This window comes from Glycine max, chromosome 14 (genome assembly GCF_000004515.6).
Source record: "Glycine max cultivar Williams 82 chromosome 14, Glycine_max_v4.0, whole genome shotgun sequence".
Classification (NCBI taxonomy): domain Eukaryota; kingdom Viridiplantae; phylum Streptophyta; class Magnoliopsida; order Fabales; family Fabaceae; genus Glycine; species Glycine max.
The window spans coordinates 1,877,573-1,902,851 of NC_038250.2; the positions used below are offsets into that span (position 1 = coordinate 1,877,573).

Below are 25,279 nucleotides of genomic sequence, written 5' to 3' on the forward strand. Positions count from 1 at the left end.
AGTTATTAATTGTGGAAAGAAGGGTTGACAAGAAAGGATCAAAATAGTCTTAAACCTAAAAGTGAAAAAAATCATCAACAATCTCATATCATTAATTGTGGAACGTTAACTTTAATGTCACACGTCAAAAAATCGTTGAACCTTTAATGTTAATTTGATACTAAAAAATTATAATTTAATATTAAAATAATCCTTAAACATTACAACATAAAAGATATATCAGTTCACAAAATAGATGTATAAATTAAAGTTAACCTTCTACACAACAATATGATATTTTGACACACTTTTTTTTTATATTTTCATGAACTATTTCAAAAAATTTGTTTTTTCCAGGAATTAAATTATCCCCCCTTATATTTTTAGGGACTAAAGTGGTCATCCGTCCTTTAAAAAAGATGTAAGGGAAAGGTTGGGTATAGTTTAGTATTTTTCAAAGAAAATAAGTTCTGATCTTCAATAAAAGGGAGGTGAAAATAACATGGGCCATGAGAATTCTAAATTACCTTATTGGAGTCGACTTGTAAACCAGGTCCATAACACATTGTAAACGACATTCTCGCAGCTTCGTCTGCAAATGAACTATAGCTTTACAATCCGTCTATTTACATCCTCTGTAAAGTAAGAATAACAATTTTTTTCATGATGTCATTGATATATGAAATATCCATAGATGATTAACATATGTCAAAAAAAATTAATTCATCATCTTTTAGTGAGATTTTTTTATCCTAATTATGTTTTTTCATCTCAAATCCAAAATCTTTTTTTAGAAAATGGAATTTAATATCACTCCACCAATGATTTATTAGAAAACGAATTCAGTATCACTCAACCATTGCTCTACATTTATGCTTAAACGAGAAAGTAGTTGGATGAGGGGTTTTTTGTTCCAATTTTTATTGATGAGCTCCATCCATAATTTAAAACCAATATGTTAGCCTAGATTAATTAAAATATTATCACTCAATAACAATAATCATCATACTCAATAAGTTGGATCAGGCGTGCCAAATTGATTAGAAATGAATTGACTCGCTTATCCTATATTTTATATAACATTACTTATTAAAAAAACAAAAAATTAAAATTAGTACTGCTGATAAAAAAATTTAGACTAATAATGCATAACCATAAACTATTGTGTTTTTTTTTTTAATTTCACCATCTCAATTAACTTTAATTTAATCTTATATTCTGTTTTCTTTAATATATATTAAATATAAATCAAAACTCTTTTTTCTTTCATTCTAATTATATATAGCGCCACCTCGTAGTTTTATGCATCGGTATGACAGAACAGCTATATATATATATATATGCTGAAATTTAACTTAATGTTACAGCCCAACCATTCATTATTGGTCATGACTGGCTTCCTGTAACAAGCAAATATAATTAATGCTAAATACCAGTACGACTTCTAGAAATGATAAATGACGAAACAATAATAATTCATTTTAATTAGTATTATAAAAACAAAAATTCGAAATAGCTCATACCCAATGAATCCACCAGAAATGTTGAACTCGAAGTAGTAGTTTAATAATTTGGTTCAAAAGAAGAAGCATGATAGTACTCAGTAGAGTCCAAAATGGAATGCTGCATTTGTAGTACTACCAAGTTAAGCTAGCTGGCATAGCAGTGTAGTGGCAGTCAACTTCATGCACTCTCTCTCGATAACAAAGACACTTTATTTAGATTACTGCACGTAGGAATGAATAGGAAATATCAATCTCCAATTCAACAATGCAGCCAAGGTCACAACATTAAGTAGATTAGGGCTGCCCATAATTTTTTTTAAATCGAATCAAATCACTCTACTAAAATGATTTATTTTGAACAAAACTGTTTTCATCATAAAGTAGCTAGTTTAACATTTAAATTGATTTTTTTAAACTTGGTTCGGTGTTTAATTAGTTTAGTTTTTTCTTTTCCTCACACATATATCATTAAGCTTTTTTAAAGAACTAAACTAAATGAATTACTTTATAAAAATAGTTTTGGTTCAAACTTATAGATCATTTTTATAAAGTGATTCATATTCAATTCTTCTCAAAATTATAATTTGGAATGGTCGAGTTAGAATTGATATTCTTTTCACAATCCTATTCCTATCACTCACAGAGTACGTGAGACCTCATTGAGCTTTAAACATTCAGTAGCCTCTTTCTTTTGTATTTTATTCCTTAAATTAAAACGCGTTCTATTCTATCTATTTTCTGCCCCCACACACCATGTAGTTCTCATATATATATATATATATATATATATATATATATATATATATATCTGTGTGTGTGTGTGTGTCCCCACACGCTATATCCCTTTCCTCCTTGATTACAAATTTCCAAATGCAAGACGACACAAAAATGTTACTTTCTTCTTCCCTTCGTCCGAACTCCGAATCATTATCCTTCTGGTAGCTGTTGAGAGTTATATGCAAGTCATTATTACTTTATCAAGAATCACACGCAGGACAATGGAAAACAAACAGTGCAGATTCGGAATATTTTTGTAGCTATATATGTTTGGACTAGTCCATGATCGTATATATATGTGTGTGAGTTTTGAAAACTTAGTTGCTAATTAAAAGAGTAGTTGTTTTACTTTTGAAACAAATTATTATTTAAAATTAATTTTATAAAAAAATACATATATTTAACTTTAAAATTAACAAGCCAATATTAATATTAAAGTCTAAAGAGTTTCCAAGATGTGGAGAAGAATGTTGCTGATAGAGAGAGTCGCGCGGTGTTGACAACCCTTCGAACGTTAAGACATAGGAATGTCTCTACTTAACATCAAATGCAAGCAAACGAAGATGGTCTTCAACTCTTTTTCATACCTATAAATTAAAGGTAACATTTCAAGCTTCAAACCCTGGTCAACCACTATTAGCTAGCTATAAATCCACGATACTACTAATATTGCAAAAGTATATATATATATATATATATATATATATATATATATATATATATATATATATATATATATATATATAACCATATTAAATTTTACCTTTCAGCAGATATAAATTTTCAGGTAGACTTTTATACGTATGTGTGGGAGGGGATCGAGTTAGGCGTAAACACTGGTTTTTGGGTTGGATTATAGGTTTAATATCTGGATATCCGCTTATTTGTTAATCTCATCTAATTCATCTGTTAATTTGTATTAATTTATTATTATTATTATTATTATTATTATTATACATTTCTTTATCAACTTAATTGTTTCTCATTAATACTCTCATTAATACTTTAAGAGAGAATAATTAAGAATATGTAAGAAAAGAATAATTAATATATCTAAAAATTAAAAAATACTTTTAAAAAGGACAAGTAAATTTATGGAAAAAGTATAATAATTAAAAATGAAGAAAGTAATATTAACATTATTAACTACTAGGAGAAAATAGACCGTCAATATTTAACTGTTTTTCTAAGTTTTTTTTTATAAAAAAAAGATAATAAAAACTTGTGGATAGATTTGTGAAAGTAGTTATAAAAATAAAATAATAATTTATGAATGCAGTTATAAAAATATAATACAGATTTATAGATCAACGAAAGATTTATGCAGAAAAAAAAAGTTGTTATTAATTTGTTGACTCAAGAGCTAGTTTTGGGTCAAAATTGCTTATAGTGCCGCTGTCTCCGTAACTCTTCTTTTAGGATAAAATGGAATAATTACAGTGTTATGAATAATAAAAATATAATATTTTACATTTTTAAGAGCATTAAAATCAACTTTTTAATTTTTATGAGGACTTAAAATTAAGCTTTTGGATTTTATGAAGACCAAAATTAAACGTTAAATTTTGTAGAAACTAAAATCAACTTTTAAATTTAGGTTAAATATGATTTTTTTTTCTCATAAAATTGAAAATATTCGGATTTATTTTTTCTAAAAATTTTAATAAGTTTTTTTTTTCTTTACAAAATTAAATATATGTCAAATTTGGACTAGAGCTAGGTTGAGATATATTCAATTAAAATATTAAATATACAATTAAATCAAGAATCAACCACATACGTCTTTATGTATTTAGCCATAAGGATAACAAAGATACGTGAATCATGAATAGATGCAAACTTATGTAGTGCGTTTAACACTTCCAAATTAAATTAACAGATCCAACTATTCTAATGTTGAATTCTGATGGTCAATTCTACATAGACAAAATACCCTGCTTTTCTTTCAATTGAAGATAAACGTTGGAGGCAATGCAATACGACGCTCGAGGGAGTTGTGAAAATTAAAAAAAGAAAAAAAAATGTTATCTAGTCTCACCATTCCGAGCTATGTTGCTCATTTCTTATTAGAAATTTGAAAATTACAACCAAAAGAGTCTAACCAATTAGTTATACAGAATGTAATGTATGAATGGTTATAAATCTTCAGTATTTTTTATTCCTATGAATATTTTTTTTTACAATTTTTGTGAATGATTTACTCTGTTTTAATTCTTATCCACACAACTCAAATGCAAATCACAAAAATAACTTTTAGTTTCTTTTAAATTGCAAAAAAAGAGTAGAAGTTATACTACTATAGCAGGAGACTTGATTTAATTTTAAATATTCTTAATCTAAATTTTGGAGTTTTTCTTTCTTCTTTTTTTAACCCTGGGAAGGCAAGCGATATCTAGATATGGCCACAACGCAACCAATCCGAATTCTATAATTAATGTTTGAATACATTTCCCACATCCAACTTTGGGCTTTTTCCTTAGCATCTCAAACGCACGTTTCCCACGCGATAGGATTGCAAACCCCGTTCTCCCTTGTAACTTTTTTCGGTTTATGCTTAAAGTAATAAAATTGGGTAAGATGGTTTGTGCTTAAAGCTAGTAATAAAATTGATTTGGGTGGTCTATCCTTAAAAGTAATAAAATTGGGTGGGGGTGAATTACATTTTAAAACTATTAGCAGAAACTCACCAGAAAATTATTACTATATAACCACAAACAATTTAATTGATTCATTCAAGACTATTCAACTACTTCTACATTAAGAGATCCTTTTTAGGAAGGTTGTTAACTAAGATATAAGAGGCATTAACCCCTCATTAGAAGGATCAGAATTAACTCTGGATCCTTTGCCAAGTTGTCTTCCATCAAGTTGCAACTGAGCATTTTACAGATATTTTCACTACAAAAAAAAATGCAATGCACAATATAAATACTCATATTGGGTTTGGCATAGTTTTTTGTTTTTTTGTCACATGCTCCCAACCAGAGTACAAAAGCTACCAACATGACCACTTATGCAACCCAGTGTCTATCCTCATCTGATAGCATACAATAGTCTCTGACTCACTTCCTATCATTTTCTTCCTGCTTGAACAACCAAAGAGTGAAAACACTTTCATGGAGACCAGCTTAGATTATTCCAAGATGCTCTTTTTACTCCTCCTTGGTTCCACTTCATTGATTTTCCTCTCACACTTGGCTTCTGCAGCCACTCCCAAGCTCAACACTCAAGAGGGTAAAACTCATTCCTTCACTTATTGCTGTTCACACACTTTTTATACTCGTATCAAATCAGTTCATACTTCATAAATTAGTTTATAATCCTTTCTACTTTCCCATGTTTTGGATTGGAGCATAGAGTTGCAAAAGTGAGGCAAAGTCAAAAGTGGTCTTGTCTCACTCATTTCTTTTGTTTGGATCTATGGACAGCAAAAGAAAATCATGGATTGGTTGTTTCATTTCATCATAGCTTCTAATTCTATGCATATGCATCTGTGGTACCGTAAGACTCATTTGAATGTTGTTTGTTTTTTCTCTGATCGATGAAGTTGATTTGGTTGAATTGTGTGCAGTGAAGGCATTAAAGGAAATAGGAAGCAAGATTGGGAAGAAAGACTGGAACTTTGGGGTGGATCCTTGCAGTGGAAAAGGGAATTGGAATGTGCCTGATGCTAGGAAAGCCTTTGTGATGAGTTCTGTGATATGTGATTGTTCCTTCAATCACAATTCTTCTTGCCATGTTGTAAGCATGTAATGCTCTTTCTCTCTCCTTTAGTTTCAATCAAGTTTTAGGTCCAATCCCTACAGATTCTTTGTGTTTTCGAGAACTCAGATTATGGAAGATAATCACATGGAATCACATTTGCACGTAGGAAAATGAAGATGCTTTTCTTCAAGTTTTGATTAATTAATTAATCTTCGCCGCCATATTGCTTCAACTATTTTTTTTATTACTACAGACAGCACCCGAAGTTACCATCTAACTTTCACGTGCATTTACATATTTTTTTTAAGAGAAAAAAATTGTTCAGTTATAAATTCATGTTTTCATAGCTGGATTCCAAGAACTTTTTTAATTGAAGCAAAAAGGAAGAAAAGGGTAATGGGTGTTTTTCTACTAATTTTCTTTTTACCTAGAATATTTCCAAAGATTTATGCATATCCTGCCTTCTTAAAAAAGTTGAACATCGCGAATCTTAATCATGCACATTTGTGGTTGTGGCTCGTCAAAGTAACGCGTAGCACTAAATGAGAAGAGGAAAATGTTTCTTTTTTTTTAAGAGAGGAAAATTTTTCTTTTTTTTTTGTGAAGAGAGGAAAATGTTTCTTGGATTATATTTTTTAAATAAATGTATAGCAGAAAAATAAAAAATAAAAATAAGTAAGTGACAATTTTTTTTTGAGAGACAAAATTAATTATATACTTATCATGTATAATGTTGATTTCATTATGTTTAAGTACCAGAACTCATTAACATACAAAAAAATTAAGTTTGAAATGTCGGACACGGGTCTCGATCGACAACTCAATCAACCTTATGCAAGTTGCAAATCTTTGACTTTGAAAAGGATGTGCTGTCTTTATCCTTTTTTCTTGTCAAAATTTTCTTAAAATTTTTAATTTTCATTTGTTGCTTCAAACTAGTTTTTTTTTGTTATGTCGAACTTTGTCTAGTAAAAAGTAATTTGTTGATTTTTTAAATAGGAAATGTTGATTAATATATGTTCAAAGAATGGGAAAGGGTTTACTGAACACTAGATCGATTATTGATGGTTACCACAGAAGGGGTACTAATCACTAGTCTCACAGACAGGTCAATGACAAAAAATATGTAGTATTATTTTTCATAGGTAACAATTAGTTTTTAGATAACTATTACAAAAGTCAATAATTTTAACATAAATAGCAACCCATGATTGCTTGATAGTGTAAGATACTTTAATACTGTCAATACATTCTAATTAAATTCTTGAATTAATTCTAAATTCTACTTTGGTTAATTTTTTTAGATTTAATCTGTTTGTGAGGACTTCCAAACTTTTGTACATAAGGGACTCACAAGATTGTTTCTTTGCTCATTTCATGTACTGTATTTGTTTATTGATTGGAAATCTTGGAATAATCATGTTGACGACCATATAATTATAAATTCTGAATTTCTGCTTTTTATTTCATATTCTAAATGAACAGATACTGGAAAGCTCAGAATCTGTCAGGTAGTCTCTCACCAGAGTTTTCCAAGCTTCATTATCTCCAAAAATTGTAAGATATCAAATCTCGGTTTTGAAACCATGACTTTTTTTTTGCTCTGCATGATGTTCCCTATGGAATGGTGAAGTCCAGTAACTTTGTCTTGCACTTTCAAACAGAGACCTTAGTCGTAACATCATCACTGGTTCTATACCTCCACAATGGGGTACCATGCGCTTGGTTGAGCTGTAAGAACTTTCTGCTTTGCACCCTTTGGTTTCTCTACATTGTCTCTTCAATTTCTTCTGTATACTGTAAACAACTTGAGAGTGACACTAAAGATTCTTGTGAATTGAATGTGCAGCTCTTTAATGGGAAACAAATTGTCAGGGCCATTCCCCAAAGTTCTCACCAATATCACAACCCTCAGAAACTTGTATGTTGAAATCGTTTCTTTATTTTCAAATGAATTGTTAGTTTACTCCATCACGTAGCTTAGTCATAAATTGAATGCACTTTTAAAGAAAAATAGAAAAAAAAAAAAGTGAAAGATATATTTGGAATATCTAAAGGTGACTTTTACCTTTTGCCAACATATTTGCTTTTACCTAAAGGAAGCTAGGAATAGGTGATCCAGGATTGCTGGTTTATTATAATTTCCAATTTATTTCTGCAGCTTTGTTTAAATTAAATATTTGTATGAATGTTACAGGAGTATTGAAGGAAATCAATTTTCTGGCCACATTCCAACAGAGATTGGGAAGTTGACCAATTTAGAAAAACTGTAATTCTTTTGATCTTCTTTCTGTGCTTATTGGAAATTTGGAATCTCAGTATCTGCTTCTATTTCCCCCTCACATATTATTCTGTAGTGTTTTAACATGAGTAAATCATGTTTGTTTAGCGTTCTGTCATCCAATGGATTCACAGGAGCATTGCCACCCGTGCTTTCCAAGTTAACCAAGTTGATTGATTTGTAAGTTCTTATCAATTTGACATATTCTAGCACATGGTTACAATCTGACAGTTAAAGATGCACAAAGATGAGCCACTTTGATTCTATTTAATATTAGGTAGTGAGGTGTTAATGCAAGTCACTGCAGGTTTCTTAATCAATTCATATAAGGAGCTACAAAACTAAAGAATCTGTAGCTTTGTTTATCACTTATGTTCTTTTATTGTTGTTACATTTAAATTTTAACATTTCTTTGCATACTGATTAACCTTTGGGAAACACATTTTAGGAGGATAAGTGACAATAATTTCCTTGGGAAGATTCCTGATTTCATTAGTAATTGGACATTGATTGAAAAGCTGTAAGTTTCCTACCTCGTTTTTTCTTGTATTTGTTGTATAAACTACTTTATCATGCTAACTTTTTTCTTTTGGGGTTACAGGCATATGCACGGTTGCTCTCTTGAGGGTCCCATACCTTCTAGCATTTCTGCCTTGACAAGATTAAGTGATTTGTATGTTTGTAATTCTTTATTTTATTTATGTTTTGATCATAGAAAATGAATATGTTAAGTGATTGTCTTATTTATTCTTTGATACTTAGGAGGATAACTGACCTAAAAGGTAGTAAAAGCTCAGCTTTCCCACCACTAAATAACTTGAAATCCATGAAGACACTGTAAGTTGAATGACTTAAATGCTTCTTTCTCTTGAAGTCTTTATAAAAATGACCTATATTTTATTTGGACATCATAATGCAGGGTATTGAGAAAATGCATGATTAAAGGAGAAATCCCAGAATATATTGGGAGAATGGAAAAACTGAAAATCTTGTAAGTTGTTCAACAAGTAACTTACAACAGTTTTGACAACATGACATATATTACTCTGAGGATCATGCTCCACTTGAGAAGATCTCATAGAATCAATTCAAAGTTGTCTAAGCCATATTTTCATATAAATTATAATATTGACACTACGCTCATAATAATGTTCTATAATTTTAGTTAGATCGGAAATATTTTTTTTTCCAGGTACAAGGTTTTGTAAGGTCAGTTATGGTATCATTTTGTTTATAGCCGTGAACATGGGTAATTACTAACTAGCTAGCACTAAACTTCATTCAGAGAGAAGCAAAAATGAAACAGATATGTCTATAGTCTTTCCTGTGTAGACTAATTTTTCTAAGTTGAATGGTTGTTGCTCTGATGATTCATGTGTCCCTTATGAACTTCTAACATAAACCTTGCTATAGATGAACACCATATCACTTTGTTTGAATAATACTGAAGGAAGATTATAAAGACAGCTATAAAATGTAGAACATGCTTATATTTATGAACATCTTAAAGTTGAAGATAAAATGCATTTTTTTATGATAAAAAAATTATTAACCCTTTCATCACATAAAACAAGTTCATTTATTTATCTTCGTTGCTGTAGAGATTTGAGTTACAATGGCTTGAGTGGAGAGATACCCGAATCTTTTGCCCAACTTGACAAAGTAGACTTCATGTAAGTGGATGCGTTGAATAAAATGTGTTATTGATACATTTCATTTTTAATTTTGACGAAACAAAATGTATTAAACACTGCAGGTATCTTACCGGGAACAAATTATCAGGGATAATACCTCGATGGGTCCTCGCAAATAACGAAAATATGTGCGTTAAATACTTGAATTGTTGTGTCTCAATTTTCAGTCTTTCATCTTAATATTTGCTTCAGTGAATAAGGCACCAAGAAATATACACTGTAGTGTGTGTAGATTGATATGTTTTAGAGCATTTAGAATTCAATAACAACAAGCCAAGTCTTATATTAAGTTCCATCATGAGAAATTTTTTTCAACAAATCCATTGAGAAAATGAAAAAAAAAATATATAGTTAGATGACTTATACTCTATATTTGAAGGGAATGGGACTCGAAACCATGCCTCACAGAATCTAATGCTTTTTGTCATAAATGCAGCAAATTGTTTTTATATATCAAATCCCGCATATAAATTTCATTTATTAAAGTTGCTTGTGTTCTCAACAATTGAATTTAATATTTTACATTATATAATAAAAAGAAATAGAGAAAGTGAGATTTTAAATAAAAAAAGTGAAATATATGACAAAAAATATAATATAATAACAATAGAGGTTAAAAAATAATTTAAATAATTTTCAGTAATATTAAATTTTACAATTTTAAAAGTTGTATATAATGAATATTTTAAAAAATTATAAGTAGAGAGCGGGTCATGTGAGTTAATTCATGACTCACAGGTGTTGTTCTTTAAAAATATGCTCTGTGGGATCTTCAAGCTGTTGATGTCTGCATCTGAAATTAAATAACCACTCCTTTAGCAACATGAGATTAACATCTTTTATTATATATTTTGGTGCACAGTGATATCTCTGACAATAACTTCTCCTGGGACAGCTCAAGCCCAACTGAATGTCAACGCGGGAGCGTGTAAATTTTTATTTTATTTAAGCTTTGAGTAAAAGTTGTCTTCAATTAGTTATCAGTTATCACTGCAACATTTTTTTTTGTTTTTCCAGAAACCTTGTTGAGAGCTACTCTTCATCTGTAAATACACAGTAAGCTGTTGTCTTTGGAATATTTTCTGTAAAATTTGGTTTTTGGTAGTAGCCCTAGAATATAACCTTAAATTTCTCTCTTTGTTGCAGAACTAAGATTAATTCATGCTTAAAAAAGAACTTTCTATGCACTGCTTCACCTAGCCAATGTAAGTATGTGACCATACTACAAGTTTTAAATTACTTCTATGATCTGATGGGCTGGTTTAAATATTGACTCAAATTCTGTGACCTGAAATTGAGTGAAATAAGTTGATGAGAAACTTTCAACTGAACATGATTTCATACCAAAAGAAAAAATTAAGATAGTCATATAACATGATTTTGTGTATGATTCTATTTACGCAAAAGTTCAATGCCTACTTCTTTGCTAACAATCTTAAGCTCAGATTTGTACAGAAATTCAAATAAAACAAAATAAAGTGAGAAGGATAAATGTCCATTAGGGAAGAAACAAGAATATAACTGTTTTTCTTAAGTGGTTAAGACTAATTTCCTCCTTTTCTAATGATTTGAAATAAATAGGTTGACTAATTCTAAGAAACTTAAACTGGAAGATAATTCGATATGCTTTTTTATTACAACCATTGCATGATTGTATTGACATTTTATTCTTTTTTATTACAACCATTGAATATGTTGCGTTCTTTGCGAATTTTACCTTTCTACGCAGTTGTCTATCTTTATCATTAGACCATTACAATTTGAAAGATTTTACAGTGAGTATTCTTTCTTTTCAACCCTGTTTGTCATTGTTTTGTCAATAGATCGGTACTCCCTGAACATTAATTGTGGTGGAAACGAAGCAAATGTTAGTGGTAATATTTATGAAGCTGACAGAGAACAAAAGGGTGCTGCAATGTTATATTACACTAGCCAGGATTGGGCTCTTAGTAGCACTGGAAATTTCATGGACAATGATATTGACTCTGATCCATATATTGTGGCCAATACTTCTAGACTTAATGTCTCTGCACTCAATTCAAAACTATACACAACAGCACGTGTTTCTCCCCTTGCTCTCACATACTATGGTCTCTGCCTAATAAATGGAAATTACACAGTTAAGCTTCACTTTGCAGAGATTATTTTCATCAATGATAGGTCCCTTAACAGTCTTGGAAGGCGAGTATTTGACGTCTATATCCAGGTAACAATTACTTGCTTGATTTGCAAATGATGCTAAATAATTGATTTGCACTGAGTTGTGCATTGATGTATATGAAATATATTATTATGTCCTAAAATTAAGGGGAATTTAGTGCTGAAAGACTTTGATATCCGAAGAGAAGCTGGTGGTACTGGCAAATCAATTGAGAAGACATTTAATGCTTCTGTCACCCAACATACTTTGAAGATTCACTTCTATTGGGCTGGAAAAGGAACCACTGGCATACCCACAAGAGGAGTTTATGGACCTCTAGTATCTGCTATTTCAGTAAACCCTAGTAAGTCACATTATCATGCATCTTAGTGTCAGTGCTTTATCTGACTTGATAAGACTGCAGTTGAAACCATAATCCATTATGAATTTAAAAATTGTAGTAAAAGGGAAAGATTACCATTTATGTCTACCTCTACAAGACCTCCACTAGAGTTCTGTTATCAATAAAATTCATCATTCTTTCCTTTTATCTGATCCAGTTCTATCAGTTTTGTTCTTCATTTATGCAAAAGCTAAAAGTAAATATTTTTCCCTTGCACAGATTTTAAACCTCCATCAGGGGAAGGCAAAAGAACTTATCTCATACTGGCCATCATCATAGTAGCTGGTGTTTTAGTGGTTGTTCTTCTGGTGCTGGTTCTCTTGAGGAGGATGGGATGGTTAGGAGGCAAAGATCCAGTGTATAAAGGTATGGAATATGCCCCCAAGTTCTTCCAATTCTTTTAGTTAGAACAAATATTTCCATTTGTTTCCAACACAACATCTTTTCTGTATCCAGCAGTATTTGCCTGAGCTTCTTCAACAATTTTTTAAATAAATATTTCTGGAAACTTTATTCAAATGTCATAAAACTGAAGTGCAACAATTTACTTCTATATAAGATTTGTAATTTATGATATTTCTCCATTTCACCAAAGTCAAGGCTTTAAGAGAACATACGAGAGTATACTTGCCTGCCCTATATATTTATATACTAGATAGAAATGAAATGAACTATGTGGCAGATATTGTAGAGAAAGTTATAAACTTTCTTGTTGAATCCAAATTTCCAATCTTTTGTTTTTTATTTTCAGAGCTCAGGGGCATAGATCTGCAGACGGGATTATTTACACTAAGACAAATCAAAGCAGCAACCAAAAACTTTGATGCACTGAATAAAATTGGCGAAGGTGGCTTTGGTTGTGTATACAAGGTATTTTGATCTTCCATTCTTGGCTACATATTCCATCTTATGGTTAATTTATTTGTTACTTGATTTGGATTGAAATAGAAGACACACTTCGTGGTCTCTATATCTCCATTCAATTCTAATTTAACACTTACAATTTAATCATAATTTCTGTAATGTATTTTGTACTCATTAGCAAGCATATATAACCTTCGTGGGTTAATGAAAGAGAAAAATTATCCACGTACATGATGGTTAAAGTGTAATGGAGATTTGTTAGACCAATCAGCACTTCAGCAGTTTGATATGTGTACCTGTGTAATTCTAATGCAAGAAAAAAATGCAGGGCCAACAATCAGATGGTACAATGATAGCAGTAAAGCAGCTTTCTTCAAAATCTAAACAAGGAAATCGTGAGTTTGTGAATGAGATGGGACTGATATCTGGACTTCAACATCCCAATCTTGTTAAGCTTTATGGATGTTGTGTGGAGGGCAACCAGCTAATACTGATATATGAGTACATGGAAAACAATTGTCTATCTCGCATTCTTTTTGGTAAGCTTCATGATGAATAAACTTTAGCCATACTTGCCATTTGAATCAAACATTTGATATAGCCAACTAACTGATTGTCCTTCTCCCAATTACATACAGGCAGGGATCCAAACAAAACAAAACTTGACTGGCCAACAAGGAAGAAAATTTGTCTTGGTATAGCTAAAGCTTTGGCTTATCTTCATGAAGAGTCCAGAATAAAAATCATACATAGGGATGTTAAGGCAAGTAATGTATTGCTCGACAAGGATTTTAATGCTAAAGTCTCAGATTTTGGTTTGGCAAAACTTATTGAAGATGAGAAAACCCACATTAGCACTCGAGTTGCAGGAACCATGTAAGTTCATATTTTGCTACTATTTCTCTTGTTTTCATATCAAAACATGGCATTGCAATCTTGATAATAGTTTGGAGGAAAGCTTCACCACTGGTTTGCCATGAAAAACAAAAGAATAAAGTCTATATTGCCAAGGACCTATATCTCTAACACATCCCTTCATGCAAAAAGTCTTTTTGGGCTTGGAAGTAGGAAAAACATGTCTACTCAATCATGTGCCAAAATTATAGCTAGATTAGAGACACATAAGCAGCAAGAACATCTCATTCAAGGATCATTTTCCTAAAATCTTAAGAAATGGAAGCCCTTGAATAGTTTATATGTAACATATATATTATCTGATGGTTTCCATTTGCCATAATGAAAAAATACACATTAAAGGATAAAGTGTGCACTTGAAAAAATACCCATTTTTAATCAATAGTGGAGATTATGGTAAAAATCAAATGCATGTGCATCATACTTTGAAGTTAGTTATGATTTCAAACATTAAATATTTAACCCATGGTTATTGATGTACTTTATTCTGTAAAGTATACTCTTAGTCAAATCCATTATTTTAACAATGCTAAATGCTTTTTTTTTTTTTGCAGTGGTTACATGGCTCCTGAGTATGCAATGCGTGGCTATCTAACTGACAAAGCAGATGTTTATAGCTTTGGGGTGGTTGCACTGGAAACTGTCAGTGGAAAGAGCAATACAAATTTCAGGCCAAACGAGGATTTTGTTTACCTTCTTGATTGGGTAATTAGAATTTATCTTAATGCATAATATAACAGGCTCAAACAAACAATAGATACTAAGTTACCAAGACCTATGGATTATTGATTTTACTAGTTCGTACATACACACATACATATACGGGCATATCAAGTGAGAGGGATTTTTTCAAAAGATAAATCACAAAGTTGACTTTTTTCAGTGATCATGTAATCATTAAATCACTTTTTTTTATTGTCAAATGGTAGTTGTTAGTTTTTATCGGCAAATGTTAAATCACTTTTATTCTTAGGTATAGTTATTTGGTCTAGAATTGCTCATATATATATATATATATATATATATTCTTTTTTTAGAGTTTTAGTATCAATTTGGTCTAAAATTTGAGTTTCTTTCAGGCATATGTTTTGCAAGAGAGAGGGAGTCTTCTGGAGCTGGTTGATCCAAATTTGGGTTCAGAATATTTAACTGAGGAGGCCATGGTGGTGCTAAATGTGGCTCTCTTATGTACTAATGCATCTCCTACACTTAGACCAACAATGTCCCAAGTAGTGAGCATGCTTGAAGGTTGGACTGATATTCAAGATCTACTTTCTGATCCAGGATATTCAGCTATTAGCTCAAGTTCCAAACATAAGAGTATAAGAAGTCACTTCTGGCAGACTCCAAGCGGAACACATAGCATATCAATACCTAGTATTTATACTGATTCCTCTGGCTCACATGTTGAAACAGAAAAAAACTATCATCCTGTAACCGTTAATTCAGATGGATCAGACAAGTCAAATTAGTTTCTTAATGCCACATACTTAATACAAAACTCGTGGTGTATTCAATGCAAGAAAAGAGAAAAAAAAATTAAAATTAATAGCTATGTAAAGAGTTTTATCTTGTTGCTCATTCGCACAAAATTTGGGGTGTGATAGTTAGGGATGACAATAAACAGGGTCTACACAAGATCCTATAGTATCTGTTTCCATACTAACATTTAAAAATAATATCTATACTTGGTCTCATATCCATGTAGATAACAATTTTAATCTTATTCCTATACATGTTGGTACTTATATATCCATACCTGTATTCGTTTATATTTTACTTATGTATAAGGTTAATAAAAAATTTAATTGAAACAGACAAACATAACATTGATTCATTTAAACTCAGGTCATAAATAAAGAAAATTATAAAAATAATCATCCAACTTAGTGATTGTTAGAGCTTGGAGTTGGAGGACCAAGCAGCCTCCTAAGAGAGAAGAAGAGAGCACGAGAGAGAACTAAGGGAAGAACTTTTCTGATATATTAATTTTAGCATAGCATTGCAGAAGCGCTTCTTACACTATATAAGGGCTACTAAGGGACAAGTTCCCAACAGCAATAACAAGAAAATACACAAATCCAGGAAATATCCTAACAGAATGATATTCCCTTATTCCCTGCTACAAAGGCACTACCAGAAAGATACGAATCCTACTACGCTCTTCATGTACGTGCGATGCATGCAGCATGTGTCATAGCTAGCCACGTAATTCCTGTTGTTGCCTCCTTTTTGGGTCTCACGCTTTTTGCTTCTTACAGACCCCTTACTTCCTGCAGTTCCATATTACTATCCCTATCATTGATCGTTAAAATTAATATTTTAATCACTTAACAAAAATTCTAATTAAATGTTTAGTGTTCTTTACTCTACGGTTAGAGATTAAAGACTAATGTGTGTGTGTTTTTCAGATATATACCTGTCTCATACTCAATCCTAGTACTATCAGTAATTATTTGTCTTACTTGCAGATATTTTTGCAATATTCCTATGATCCGAATATACTTATCATCCCTAGTCGTAATTTGAAGCTATGGTTATGGAACAATTCCCATCACATTGGGGTGCCTTAATTTAGGTTATTCAATAATCTTCTTTTTGCCTTTAAAAAAAAAAGATTAGTTATAATTTACGTTGACATGTGAGGATTGCTAACACTAAAGTATTTATTGCTTAAATTTATCTAAAGCTACAAAATCATGTGTTAAAGTCATTAAATAAAGTGCGACCTACAAAATTTTATGATTTCTTAAATAAATATTAATTAATGATAAAAAAAGAGTTCAATTAAGTATGTTAACGAATGTATTACTAATATTTCTTTTGATATATTGTTAAAATGTTTTTAGTAAAATATTTTTAAAAGATAGATTATTAGCCGCGTAGTCCAAATGAAATATTGAGAGGAAAAAAAAGGCTAATTAAATTTCAGTAGATTTTCTTTATTAGTGCACCCACTTATATGGGGGAGGGGGAAGAAATAATTTGTACTGGTACACAGAAAACTCTCTTATTTCTTTAACACAAACGTTTTGCTAATCAATTGTACATGGTACTGCTCCCATGAGATATGTAAACTATGCTTATCTGTTTATTATTCCATTGTGACAATTAACGAATAATTTGAAAGTAGAAGTACTGAAACGTGACTTTCACATAAAGGCTCAACAAATCACACCAGCATCGTTCTTCTGGTAGGTGATGGATGTGACACCAGTAGCATTATTTATGCAGAGAAATGTCATCCTGATCATAGCAAAGTTAATTTTGGGTTATAAAAAGCCATCAACAAAGAATTATTTTCTCCCTTTACGTTCGTGAGAATTATATATCACCTTTTGGTCATCTTGCTCATATAACTAAATTGAGCCTGTAAGCTATACCCCGGATCCGGCAAGCCGCCGCTTTGAGGCATTTGATATGGACACCTCGCCAAGCTTGTCAGCATCTCTTGATGTAGTCCTGACATTGACTGGTGTATAATGCCGTAACCAGTCCCCAACGTAAACCTGAAGCATAAAATAGATATGATGAAACTAGGCAAGAGATTGAAATAACAAAGGATCCAATTTCAATGGCTAACTTTTGTGGTGTGGTTCTCTCAAACTTCTTATCGATTGGTATCAGAGGGTTTCACCATGTTCTCAACTGCAAACGAGCAGTGGAGATCGTGATGCCGACATTGCAGTGTTCACTTGGAACTAATCTAAGTGCTGCAAAGTGAGATGAGATGTTTGGATTCAATTGCAAGATAAGGGACTTGAATCCCACATTGGAAGTATGGGATTCTGGTATAGGGTTAGAAAGCCCTGTCTCCAACTACAACTGCTAGTTTTTATCATGTGGTTCTCCCAAGTTTCTTATCATGTCGTATATCTTCAGGTAGAATAACACTGTTAAGAAATATAATGCAGCCATGATACAACTTGAAAACCATTTTCCAGTAAAACAAGTGATATACAACAAGTACAGCTACATTAGCACAATACAGTAAGCATGATATTAATATGCAAGAAAAATGATTTAAAGAAAGAAATTAACCTGTTGAGGTCTCAAAATCTTTGTATCAGGATCATCCAAGGACTCTCTCCAATGAGCCAAGTACCCAGCCATTCGAGGGATAGCAAATAAAACAGTGAAATACTCTGGTGGAAATCCCATGGCCCTGATTGCATAAAACCATTAGTTCAAGCCTTGTATGGTATTCTTGGGGGGGGGGGGGGGGGGGGAGAGGGGGCATATTTTATCCTCCATAGTTAGAATAACTGGGAGAAATAATGGATTACCTATAAATTAATCCAGAGTAGAAGTCAACATTTGGATATAGCTTCCTCTTGATGAAATATTCATCAGATAGTGCAACCTTCTCCAAGGCAACTGCCACCTGAACGATCAAATAATTATATACAGAAGTTAGAACTTTTGAAGTCCATATACTGACCAATCTACATTAAATTATATAGGTACTTTCCTGGTCAGGGAAAAATAGTGCCAGAAACCCTAGTAATACTTTAAATTTGAAAAATGATAGGTGTTGCTAGAGATTTTTAATGTCTTAAGATCTTCATTTGACTTGATCTGCTTTTTTTTTTTCAAACCAAACAAGACATCTAATGATTATGCATGTAGACACAATAGGTGCCAAACCTGAATGCACAAACATTTAATTATGTGTGGACATGTATAGGTAAATACTATCTATATGCACAAACATATACAATATACACACTATGCATACTATTCTGTAATCAAAATTAAAAATACAAAAAGAGGAAGAAAATTTTTAAATGTAGAAGTTTTATCTCTGTATTCACAGCCCTGATCATAGGCCTCGTGACCAGCATACCAAGATCAAGGAATATTATATAACAGCAAGAGACACAGGAAATACGAAATGGATAAACACCTCAATAAGAGGATCCCTGCCCACAATGGAAAACACTTCCTCTGCCAGTTTTCTTAAGACCTTTGCCCTGGGATCATAGTTTTTGTACACTCGATGTCCAAAACCAGAGAGCTTGCGTTTCCTGGAGGAAAAACGCAGGACAAAAATATCAACTAAAACTATCATTTTCTCTGCTTGCTGCAAAGAGCAGGTATCATGCTATCCTTTCAGGGTATAAGCAATGCTAACAACTAAGGAAAGAGTAAAAACTAGATAACAGAAAAAAGTAATACTGTAATAGCCACCTGGCTTTGACACCTTCAATGAACTCTGGGATGTTCTGAACAGTTCCAATTTCACTCAGCATTTTGAGGACAGCCTGCAGAATTGATGGTCACATTAACATGTTCCCATATTAAATAACAGTATAGTGTTTGTGTTTATTCACTATGTTCAACCTAGCAATACATAAAAGATCATGACTGCTTCATTAACTACTTATAGCTACCTCATTAGCTCCACCATGAAGTGGTCCATATAGAGCTCCAACAGCCCCGGCAATAGCAGTGTATACATCAACGCCACTGAAATAAGAATAAGATATATAGCTTAGCAATATGACTGTTTTATATTTGCTTTATATTGCTTAAGTAGTATTGAGGTAAGATGTCTACCTTGATGCAAGGTGTCGGACAGCAGATGTAGAACAATTCATTTCATGTTCTGCATGCAGGATGAAGATAATGTCTAGCACACGAGTTAGCCGAGGATTGGGTTTATATGACCGATTACCACTGAAAGTATGCACAGTGGAGATTGGGTTAAAAGTTAAAACTCTAAAAAACAGCTAGTATGTGGCTACCATTCTATCACTTAAGATTGAATTATACCTCTTTTTAAAAACAAAAATGGATTTGTTATATATGAGCAAAAAACTCAAACTACCATTAATCTATAAAGCAAAGTTAAATATAAAAAAGCAAGGTTGCCTTAATTCAAATTAACGATCAAACACAAAAATACCATACATACAAAGAATCTAGCATATATAGGAAGTTCTCTGTGTAAGAAAGGTGGTTGGATGGAAGCACAGGTGGCCTTCCTGCCATTCTAAGATAAACTGCAGCAGCAATTGTTGTTATCTGCAGTAAATAAAAAGGAGTGAAAATATGATATGGCAATAAAGCAGTAGGACACATAACAAATAATCATAGGGTTGAGAGGATAGTGGACAAAATCCACCAAGATACAATCAATAAAACCAGGGCTAGAATCATTCAAGTAACTAAATAATTTGCATGTTTTCAGAGATAGAACAGCGAAAGGAGAAGAAAGAACCAAATAAGCACACCTTTCCAATAACCCGTGTTATCTGTTTGTCTCTTATTTGCTTTGAGTCATAAATATCAAGACCCTGCATTAATTATAAAAAAAATTAAATGAAAAAGGGTCAAATCTGCATAAAGGAATATAAGTATATAACAGAGCAATAACAATAAACAATGTTGAATCCTAATAAGAGAAAGAGTATCATTCACAAGTACATTGTAGTAACCCACAGGAAGAGGTAGCATCCCAAAGGAATTCCAAGATTAGTTTTATTATCTCAGTATCTCTAATCTCTAATATTCCCCCTCATTCACTGCAGAGTCCTTTGGAGTCAAAGCATAGACAATTTACATATTTGTATTGAAATTCAACTTACTAACATAAAGTGAGTAACTTGACAGCAGTTTTTGTTACTTACTCTGAGAGCAGGATTTGCATCAGGGTGAAAAACAGAAAGAGCACTCATGGCATTAACAAGCACACCCATGGGATGTGCATCATGGGGCATAGACTGTATGATATCCTACAAAACAATTGTAAGATGATACCACTACTCATTTAGATTAATAATCCCATACTCCATTGAAAGAAGCAAACAACATAATCTTTCTATTTTATTTTATATGATCACTTCAAGAGCTACTAGATTTCTTTAACAATATAAAATACCACTGGCATACTAAATTTCAAGAAGTAAAACAATTAGTGGAAGTTGTTTACATTTTACAAATCTAAAAGCTCACTGACTGAAACAAAATAAGTTTATCACTTAGCAGATGGGATTTGGAGAACATAAAAACACAATAAGAGTTAGTTTTGATAAAGCATAAAATCTCACCAAAATTCCTTGTGGAACAGCCGAATGCTGAGATATAGCAAACTCCCATTCTGCTAACTGACTTTCAGAAGGCAAACTTCCATACACTTGAAAACAGAAACAAAGATGCAAGTTAATAAATTTCAGAAGAATTCATGCTACATACATATCGAAGCACATAATTAACAAGTAGCAGAACTAAGGCCAAAATTTAACTGTCTTCAATAACATAAAATCTGTTTAAGTGAATCCTCAGTCAAAATGTTTTATCTAATCATACACAAGCACCACAGAAGCCTCATACACACATTTGCAATGAAACAAAACACTCACTTATGAGATAGGACACTTCCGTGAAAGTGCTTTTCTCTGCCAACTCCTCAATAGGGTAGCCTCTATATCTAAGAATCCCCTCATCACCATCAATATAACTAATTGCTGATCGAACAGGAGCCGTGTTCAAATAGCCAGGATCATAAAGCTTGAGTCCCTTGTCATTCTTCCCAGTCGATATCTGCAAATCCAAAAAACCCCATAACATAACAATAACTAAACTAATAAGAGTAAATAGTGTATATACTACTTTCATTCAATCACAGACTACTTGTATGTTAAGTTTGTAGACTTTTATGCTAAGATGGTTTCTGATTGGTTGGTAGTGTAAATTTAAACTGAGCATGCACAAAAACTAAACTCGATGTTAAGTAAGCATAAACAATCATACTATAATCACAAACCACCCCACCTAAGATTTCACCATGCAACTAGGAATAGGGAAAAAAAACCCATTTTGCAAACAATTCAACAAAGATGAAAGGAGCAGAATTGGTGGAGACCCAGTATTCCTTAGAAAGCAAAGATCAAAATTGAAAATTTCATGGATGAGGAGGAAATTTACCTTCTTGAGGTCAGAAGCTTTGACAGTGCCTTCTTTGGAGACCTGAAGCTGGTACTTCTTGCCGGTTCTGTCGTCGACGACGGTCAAACTTCCGGCGAGGTTCGTCGGCGGCAACTGAGCGGAGAGAGGGATAGGGCGGAGGGCGTCGTGATCAGTGAGTTCAAAGGGGAGGAGGTGAGCAGCGAGCATGGCCAAACGGCCACGAGCATGCACCGTCGCTGCTGCTGCATCTGAATTGCTTGACATGTTCTCTCTTCAGAACACAACAACTATTGGAATTCAGAGAGACAAAAAGGAGGATTTGGAGTTGGAGGAATTCTGGAGCTAAAAGAAACGTATACGCTCTTGTTAACTAATGATAACGGATAGGGGTATAGGCGGTTTGACGAAATTTAGTAATCAACCTAATTAAATTTGATGTATTTGGTTTAATTTTGTCTTTATAATTTTTTATCTAAATCAACCTAATTTATTTATAAACTTTATTTTTAATTCGTACCATTGAATTATTCATTTAAATTTGATCTTTTTTTTAGAATTATTATTTATATTATTTTTATTTCAAATATTCAATACAGTTAATATGATATTATCAAATATCTGAAAATAATAAAATTAATTCATTTAACATCATCAAATAACAATACATAATAATACTTTAAGAAGTTTCAACAGCGACCGCTCAAACACTTAAAGTCTGCACAAAAATTAATTAATATTTTATACAAATATAAAAAATAAAATAAGAGATTACACACTTGACTTAATCTTTTTCGCTCCATTTATTTCAAACTTACAAGTCATTAATATTTTGCTTAGTATATCTAAACTAATTTTGGGCACAAATGAAAGCTTCAACGGTAGTAGGACTCAAAAAACTACAAAATGAATCTAGAATTCTACCTCGTATGCTAAATGTAGACTAAGATGATATAGTAAATACAAGAACAAGAACAATCAATATATCTTTAGTCATACATGAAAGAATATAATATTTGGATGCTTTCAATTTTCACCAATTCAAAATGTCAAACTCGGGGTGGTTATCTTCAACGTCATCCTCCAAATACCTATCTAATTTATTTTTTTGCACCTCACCCTTTTTTTTCTTCACTTTTTTTTTAAAAAATTCATCATCCCAATCATCACCCTTATCACCTTTGTCATCATTATGTTGTGAGATCATGTTTGAAGTCGATGTGCTAGAATTGACTGAATTACTACTAGAATGAGAAATGGAATGCTCTAGTACATATTGCTAAATTAGTTTGTGAATAAGTTCTTTCAATTTTTTCATCATGTCCATGTTCTTCTCAACACCATGCATATGATTAAATGTACTCACATTTATAACAAGGATCAAGAAAAAAAACAAGCAAAAGGTAGTTAATTCCACCACTTTCCCAATATTTGGGACTTTAACTCTATATTTGTTGTCACCCTTAGTATCACTAAGTCATCACTATGCCTCCACTTATTTAGTGAATTTTGAATACTAACCAACTTCTTAAAAAAAGTGTTAGAGTAACATGAAATGATCTAGAAAAAGAAAGAGTTGCATCATAGAAAGTTTTCAAAAAGCTAATAAAAAACATGAGTACGTTGCCACTCAATATCTTTGAGACATCCTTCCCCTTCACTAGATATGAAAATTAACACATATGCAACCTCATCATACTCATAGCGATGAAATGCATGCTCATATTTTTCAACAACATCTAATATCAAATAAGTAAAGTTCCACCTAGTTGGTACATCAAGTATTAACATGGCCTTAGTGGATAACTTACTCCTTCAAAGACTTACATCCAACTCTTATTTTTCTAATGAATATGTCAAATTCATTCAATCTATCACTAACGATTAAATTCAAAATATAAGCAGAACATCACATATACATGAACTCTCAACTTATTAAATTATTACTATTTTATTAAAAACACTAAAGAAAATAATGCATTTCCACACCTTCCTTGATTGTCAAGTTATTTTTTTTAGTTTTTAATATATATATAATAAATTTTATATTTTAATTACGAGTTCAGATTGCTTATAAAGTATGAATGGCGCAGCTAGGTAAGTTGCGCGCGGCATGAATTGAAGAGTGAAAGGAAGATGAGGGTGGCGGAGGAGGAGAAAGCAGTGTTGGAACAAGTGTTCGGGTCGTCATCATCAGAAGAATGTGATTCTGATGGATACAGCGAGAGCGAGAGCGAGTGGGAGCCCATCTCAGAAGTGAATGGCCTATGGCTGTGCCCTCACTTCCTCTCTCCACGCCGCCAGTCTCACATACTCTCCTCCATCCAAGCCGACAATTGGTTCCCCTCCCCTTCCATCAACCAGGCCATGCGCTTCGGCCTACAACACCTCCCTTCTTGGGCCACCCCTCTGGCCCACTCCATTCGCCGCTCCGTCCAAGCCCAGGCCCAAGCCCAAACCCACCCACCGCCCTTCCCCCTCCACCTCCTCCACAGAGAACCTCTCTTCGACCAGATGATCGCCAACGTCTACCAGCCCGGCGAAGGAATCTGCGCCCACGTCGACCTCCTCCGCTTCGACGACGGCATCGCCATCCTCTCTTTAGAATCTTCCTGCGTCATGCACTTCACTCCCCTCTCTGGTTCCCTTTCCGTTCCCGTTTTGCTCACCCCTGGTTCCTTGATTCTCATGTCCGGAGAAGCACGCTACCGTTGGAAACACGAAATTAATCGCGCACCGGAGTTTCAGATATGGCGCGCTCAACCATTGACTCAATCCAAACGCACCTCTATCACCCTCAGGAAACTTTGCCCCTCCTCTCCCTGATTCCACACTCAACCCTTTCTTTCTGTTATAATAATTTCAATGTTCTATTATTCAGCATTCAAAACAAATTTCAATGTTCAATACTAATAATAATTATAGTAATAACAGTAACATATATCTTATCCATCCATCTATATATGTTATTCGGCTTTGTTTGATTTGACACCGAACGCGATGAAATTCATGCCGATATCGTCTGATAATGACCATCTGTTATGCATAACTCATATTTTATGGGCCGATGTGTGTGCAATGCAACCAAATGAAAGTGTCATGTGAATG

At 32.7% G+C, this 25,279-nt stretch overlaps 3 protein-coding genes across 5 annotated transcripts; 2 read left to right on the forward strand and 1 right to left on the reverse strand.

Annotated features, from left to right (window-relative positions):
- The first annotated feature begins 5,283 nt into the window (after positions 1 to 5,283).
- LOC100305357 (receptor-like protein kinase) lies at positions 5,284 to 15,992 on the forward strand. Of its 3 annotated transcripts, NM_001251013.2 has the most exons (24): positions 5,284 to 5,495; positions 5,833 to 6,010; positions 7,452 to 7,523; positions 7,631 to 7,699; positions 7,816 to 7,887; positions 8,164 to 8,235; positions 8,356 to 8,427; positions 8,696 to 8,767; positions 8,849 to 8,920; positions 9,010 to 9,084; positions 9,167 to 9,238; positions 9,849 to 9,920; positions 10,004 to 10,069; positions 10,804 to 10,869; positions 10,959 to 10,997; positions 11,088 to 11,146; positions 11,765 to 12,147; positions 12,250 to 12,445; positions 12,704 to 12,850; positions 13,236 to 13,354; positions 13,677 to 13,887; positions 13,987 to 14,224; positions 14,818 to 14,968; positions 15,343 to 15,992. In NM_001251013.2, the coding sequence occupies exons 1-24, from the start codon at positions 5,378 to 5,380 to the stop codon at positions 15,733 to 15,735; spliced, it is 3,084 nt and encodes a 1,027-aa protein (NP_001237942.2). In that variant the 5' UTR covers positions 5,284 to 5,377; the 3' UTR covers positions 15,736 to 15,992. The 3 variants fall into 3 exon arrangements, with proteins under 3 accessions (NP_001237942.2, XP_014621926.1, XP_040864665.1); XM_014766440.3 differs by lacking the exon at positions 5,284 to 5,495 and having other exon boundaries at positions 5,903 to 6,010; positions 7,452 to 7,477; positions 7,600 to 7,699; positions 15,343 to 15,812; XM_041008731.1 differs by lacking the exons at positions 5,284 to 5,495; positions 5,833 to 6,010 and having other exon boundaries at positions 7,452 to 7,477; positions 7,605 to 7,699; positions 15,343 to 15,812.
- A 1,197-nt stretch (positions 15,993 to 17,189) lies between these two features.
- LOC100170739 (peroxisomal citrate synthase) lies at positions 17,190 to 22,528 on the reverse strand. Its single transcript, NM_001251619.2, has 14 exons — positions 22,193 to 22,528; positions 21,628 to 21,808; positions 21,316 to 21,401; positions 20,896 to 21,000; positions 20,500 to 20,562; positions 20,181 to 20,290; positions 19,823 to 19,942; positions 19,657 to 19,732; positions 19,454 to 19,527; positions 19,170 to 19,290; positions 18,550 to 18,647; positions 18,305 to 18,428; positions 17,599 to 17,772; positions 17,190 to 17,509 (listed from the first exon to the last, which is right to left on the reverse strand). The coding sequence occupies exons 1-13, from the start codon at positions 22,436 to 22,438 to the stop codon at positions 17,641 to 17,643; spliced, it is 1,536 nt and encodes a 511-aa protein (NP_001238548.2). The 5' UTR covers positions 22,439 to 22,528; the 3' UTR covers positions 17,190 to 17,509; positions 17,599 to 17,640.
- Positions 22,529 to 24,307: 1,779 nt separating this feature from the next.
- LOC121172617 (alkylated DNA repair protein alkB homolog 8) lies at positions 24,308 to 25,129 on the forward strand. Its single transcript, XM_041009195.1, has one exon. It carries the CDS (start codon positions 24,308 to 24,310, stop codon positions 24,995 to 24,997), a length of 690 nt encoding a protein of 229 aa, XP_040865129.1. The 3' UTR covers positions 24,998 to 25,129.
- Positions 25,130 to 25,279: the final 150 nt, after the last annotated feature.